Source organism: Thermobia domestica, chromosome 5, assembly GCF_964235325.1.
Source record: "Thermobia domestica chromosome 5, izTheDome1.hap1.1, whole genome shotgun sequence".
NCBI classification, from domain to species: domain Eukaryota; kingdom Metazoa; phylum Arthropoda; class Insecta; order Zygentoma; family Lepismatidae; genus Thermobia; species Thermobia domestica.
In genome coordinates, this window is record NC_137458.1 from 235,516,702 (window position 1) to 235,522,601 (window position 5,900).

General features: G+C 37.3%; 1 protein-coding gene across 1 annotated transcript; it reads right to left on the reverse strand.

Annotated features, from left to right (window-relative positions):
* Positions 1-390: 390 nt before the first annotated feature.
* LOC145684803 (uncharacterized) lies at positions 391-3,927 on the reverse strand. The gene is made up of 2 exons (XM_081757172.1): positions 620-3,927; positions 391-478 (listed from the first exon to the last, which is right to left on the reverse strand). The coding sequence occupies exon 1, from the start codon at positions 3,867-3,869 to the stop codon at positions 777-779; it is 3,093 nt and encodes a 1,030-aa protein (XP_081613298.1). The 5' UTR covers positions 3,870-3,927; the 3' UTR covers positions 391-478; positions 620-776.
* Between the last annotated feature and the right edge of the window lie 1,973 nt (positions 3,928-5,900).

Here is a 5,900-nt window from a genome sequence, read left to right on the forward strand (position 1 = left end):
ACTGATTTTTGTTTTGCACACAAAAATTTTTCTGAAACAGAATTTTGTTTGTACATAAAAATTTTTCTGAAACAGAATTTTGTTTGTACATAAAAATTTTTCTGAAACAGTTTTTGTTTTGTACACACAAAAAAATTCTGAAACAGAATTTTGTTTTCGTACACAAAAAATTTTTCTGAAAACATTTTTTTTTTTCGTACACAAAAATTTTCTGAATCAGTTTTTTTTTTTCGTACACTAAAAATTTTCTGAAACAAAAATTTAGTTTGATTTTTTTTCGTAAAACATTGATTTATTTTACCGGTAAACTGATTCAGAAAAAGAAATTGAAATCGCAGTACAGGAAAAAGAATTTGATTTTAGGATGTGAAATAAAAAACACAGAATCATGTTTTTGTACATTTATTTTTAGCATGTGAAAGAGAATACAGAATTTCTTTTTCTTCAAAGGAAGACGTGTCCGTGACGGGTACAAATTCTGTAAAGAGAAAATAAAACATATGAATATACATGGTAATATTTATTTTGTTTCCTGTGAAAGAAGAAAAACAGATTATTAACATCGAACTAACTGATCAAGAGAGAGTGAGGTGAGAAAAGAAACGCAAATGTGACGTACCTGAATTCCTTTTTTTTTTCTCCACGGGTTTCTGCAAGGTGATGTCATCTGAGTTTTGTTTCCGCTGTGGCCTCGTTGAAGCATGTCCCGTGTTGCGTTGATTCTTTGCCCCGTCTTTGGGAGGTGATGTTGGTGGGATTAGGGGAAAATATGGCTGTTATTCTGTTCTGGCTTTTTTATACCCATAGGGCAATGTCTCGTATGTGTCTGGTATTAATCGGCGTTTTTTATAGTTGAAACTGTACTTCTTTTCTTCAGGTTTTGTGACAAGATGATGATCGTGGGTTCTGTAAATTTTGTGCGGCGTGCTAATGGAGATTTTTTCACTCGATTGATTTATGATCATTTGCTCCAGACTATTGAAATTTAACTTTTGACTTGCAGTATAATTGAGTGTGAATCCACGAATTTTGCATACATAACTGGTTGATTTCGTGTCGGGGTTGTAGATTTCCAAGGCGTACTGTTTTGGGCCACCAGACACGAATTTTTTGATGTATGCTTTTGGTCCAATTGATTCAAGTTCATTTGACATTGAACCAAGAAATACTTCTGGTTCTATTGTGGGCTGTGATGGTCGCTGCGTGAATATCACGGAATCTGTATCGAAATATAGTACTCTTTCTTGCAGCAGTTCTAAATATTTATAGAGTTCCAGACGAGCTTGACACGTTGTAAATGCTCCAAGGACAACATTAGCATTGTGATTTTGTACTGGAACATCATCTTCATACTGCCAATAAAGGTATAACATCGAATCGTTAACAGGTAAAATTTGGTTGACTTTTATATCTGGAGCAGTTAATTTCTGATACAGTTCTTTGGGGTCGTTAATGATGGTCGTTTGGCTGAAATTGTCTCTTATAGCGAGTCGTCCCCAGAAGGCATTCAAACAGAGTTTTGCAAGACTACGACGTGCTGAATTTGTCATTATATTTGCTGCATCTAAAGTTATGCCTTCCCGTTGTTGTACCACTTGAATATACTGCTGCTTTTCTTCTTCGGTGACGCAATTGGTAGGCCAACCAGAAGCTTCCAGCTTAGATTTCAAAAATGTGTTAATGTATTCGCTGAATAATCCGCCAGTCTTGGTTTCTGGATCATATACGGTGATGTCGTAATCCCAAATTTCGTAAATTTCAATGACTTGATACCCAAGTTCAATGGCTTTTTTAATTTCATAGGACACCCACGTTCCTGTTAGACTTCGTTCACTGTCCGAATGTGTACATTCAGAATCTTGATTTAATGCTGTGGCACAGGCAGCACAAAGTGGAAACAACAACTTCTTATTTGAGCGAAATGGCAGTACTGGATGAAACACATTTCTGCTAGGCAAGATCTTCAACTTGACTAATCCGTTGACATCTTGAATGTCGGGCATTTCTGGATCTCCCTGTAGATATATTCGTGGATGCCCTATTGGATACCGTCCACATTTATTCACATAAGGATACAGGGAGACGATATCCAAGAATTTTATTTCTTCGCCTTCATTTTCATTTGCGACGTGGTACAATTTAATGGCATTAACACGGCCACCATAGAAGCTGTCTCTTGGATTTAATGGTGTCTTATTAGTATAAGGATGTGTGCTTAAAGAAGAGGCCAATGCTGGATTGGATTTTAACACTTGACGAAATTCACATTCCCACATTTCATGTACTTTATATCCCATGGATCGTAATAATTTCATTTTACGCTGTGTTCTCTCGTAGCGATAGTTCATTGTTTCTTCGGAGTTCTCATAAATGGGTTGATCACGGCCTGTAGGGACACATAGAGGACAGCCATGATAAAAACAGCCGGCATGCTCATACACGTGTTCCTCTTTAGTGTCGGGATCTTGGTAGTAGCCGTCCAGATGAAAACCAGCAACATAAACTTCTTTTCCTCTCGCAGCATGTTGAATTGAATGGCCCTCTTTTTCCTCCATGTAGGCAAGCCACTGCAAAGCAATCCGTGACTGATTGTTTCTGTGACGATATCCACGTGCAGGAAGAATGCTAATAGTATTAGGTTTTAAGAAATTTCGTCGAAATACTAAATTGCACGCACTCGCCAAAGTGATAGCCTCCAGGAAAGGATTGACGTGAGTTTCTTGTTCAAAAGTGGTCATGAAAGATATACAAGCCATTCGAAGTACGTTGACGTCCTGGACACAATAGTTTACCAATTCTTCTTGGAAAATAAACGTATCGTTCTGGTGTTCGTTATACCATGTCATGAATTTTTCTCGTTCATCCACTTTCATTTCATCTGCACCATAATAATGGATGTCCGGTAATTTTCCCACATACGCTTGATTTGCAGCAGTATTAAAAAAGTGTGGAAAATATCCTTTGGTCGCTGGTAAATGAAATGCCTTGGATAATTTACTTAAAGCCATTGGCATGAAATTTAAGGAGTCAATAAACGATAAGTGATTCACTTTCATGCTTAAAATTTTTGCTCCGTTCAAGATCAAAGTAGGTTTCAATTCATGTTCTTCCACTAAAGATTTAAGAATAAAATGACCATCATATCCCTTACAGTTATGTGCCAAAGATACAATAAGTTTGATGCTGGGTCGTGGTTGACGTAAATACGCAAGAAAGGCATTGATCGGATCATCTTGAAAAATATGTTCTCGCTGTCCACAAACTTCACACGGATGATGTATATCCTCATCTTGAACACAGTTGTAACATACTTGTTGGGCCACCAGTAAATTGGGCTTATGAATGAACGTGTCTTCATCGAAGAAAGTATCCTGTGTGGCTTCGATATCATAGAAGACAATCATAGCTTTCTTGGCATGTAACACTGATGGAACTCCAGGTTTTAATTGAGTCGTATCAGGCTTCATGTAGCATTGGTGGGTAGACGTAACATGTTTATGGCACACATTACAAAAATAATCAGTACAATCATGTTTTCTTTCCCCTGTATGGACAAACGAATAAATGCGTAGACATTTGGCACACTGTTTCACCATCTTGCATATTGGTTGGCCTTTATGGTATGGTACAGTCAGATGATTTGTATAGCATGTTTCACCATAAAATTCACGATTGCATTCTGGGCACTGCTTCTCCGTATTGGTCTTACTGCATGGCGGTTTCTGCAAACATTTCTCACACATGGCCGAACAGTTCTTGACGTGTGCATTACGATGATCATATTTTTTGTGGCATGCAGTACAGTAATAGCTGGTAGAAAAAACAGACGTTAATGATGTGATGATGTCATAATGAGAATTGATGCACATTAAATTGATTGGAATCTTGTCTTCGCCACCCGGTCCTTCATACAGAATATCTTCTCCGGAAAAGCTGGTGTACACGGTAAGTTTATAATTTGTCAAGTAGCGTTGCAATTGTCGCAATTCTTCCACGGATCCCCCATGATCTAAATTCACTGAGGATCGAGACAAAAGTTCAAGTACGTCTGGAATAACAACAAACTTGCGCTGTTTGCGATATTGATTGTACAGTTTCTGATTTGTATCTTTATATTTCTTTAGGCCAATAGCAATCACAATTGCATAAGCCAAGCATTTCTTGTCGGTGTTTTTTACTCGTAAAATGCCTTTCTTGCGTTTTAATAATTCGTCGTTTGATAAAAGACCTCGACGCACCAATCCAAATCCACGGGGCACATCCACATGATGAAAATGTACAATGAACGGTTCGTTCATGAGAAAACTATCGTTACTTTGAAGAATGCGATCAAAGGATGCCCATAAAGTCTCCAGTGTCAGATTACTTGCACGCCGGAAAGATAGATAAAACGGTTTGTTCTTCTCATCGTGGGATAAAATCGACAATCCAACCATCGATAATTCGTCGACATTTTCCAATAAGTAATCCAACATCTGTTGAAAGGAGGCCTGAACCCACTCAACAATATCTGTGTCACTAGTCGGAGCATTAATTTGAATTTCCAGCATTCGTCCTTCAAGATTAAAACGCCGATAATGTCTATTGAATTCTCGCAAGACAGTAAAGCCAGAAGTAGCCATATTCAAATAGGGAAAAAGGTAAGGTAAACAAAAAAGGAATAGGCAAAGAAAAACAAATATCTAAAACGAAAAGAGAAAAAAAAAGCACGAATTAAAATTGAATTCAGAGATCACTACATTATCAAAATGACTACGCGATCAATCCTAAAAGAATGATCATATCTCAAATAGTTCTACTACTGAAACGTTTTATTGTCGTCAAACCCGGACCAACATCAACATGTAAATGACCTAAGTTTCTGTAGTGATAAAAAGAATGAATGAAATTGTTTTTCTAACTGTGCTGAAAGAATCATTGTAGTAAGCATTTTTCCTCTGACACTGAACTTTAAAACGTATGACGAACATGAAACGAAAACAAAATGTCATGCGCTTGCTTTTTTTTTTTTTTTTTCGAGCTAAGACAAGAAAGACTCGAATTCGTTTCTCGGCGGGAGATCAGATCCCACATTAAACTGCAAGTCCACGTCTCACGTTGTAGGGAACAAATTCGTGCGTAGTTTCTTTGTTTACTTTCAGAAACTGAGCTAAGTGGTTAGCGTTACGCAACTCTGGCCCGGGTTCAACACCCAGTATGCGCTCAAATTCAACATTAAGCTGTATTCCTAGCACCCCACTACTGAAGGGACGCTAAACCAAAATCAACAATTTTCTCGTGCTTACTTCTAATGTGTGGGATTCCTAATTCGATCCCCGGTCAAGTTATTCTTCCATTTGCTAAATAATTCATGTTAAAATAAAACAGTGATAACAATGTTATCCTCATGCAAAAACACTCCATTGATGTTAAGAAAACGCGGTTGATACTTACCTCAAATTCAAGGAACGGAGTAAAGTCACGCTGTCACTAGAGGTACACCTACGTTCATTCAAGATCTTCGTGGAAGTAGGATTTGAAAATGAAATTAAGAAATTTATTTAGGTCTGAAACCTGTTCAACTATAAAGTGACAACACTATCAGCCAATCAGAAACGAGGAAATGAATCAATGACATCACGGAGAACCAATGAAAACACAGCTTTCATCATGTATCATGAGCCGAAACGTGATGTAAGAAGCAATCTGATTGGTTGTGACATTATTCACGTTTTTCTCCTTACACATCAATCGTTACGACATCTAGTATCGCAATTTTGATAATGACATTATACCGTTGACTCGTTAGTTTCTTACGACATTCAAATTACCACATCTAAAATGTGATTCATTTTTCTTAAACTTGATTGAAAAAATGTAACACTCATCGATATGTTACGAAACTGTCTTTGACATAAATG

What these genes read in the sequence shown, in the direction of transcription:
- LOC145684803 (XM_081757172.1), bottom strand. Translation starts at nt 3,869, where the DNA reads ATGTGCATCAATTCTCATTATGACATCATCACATCATTAACGTCTGTT.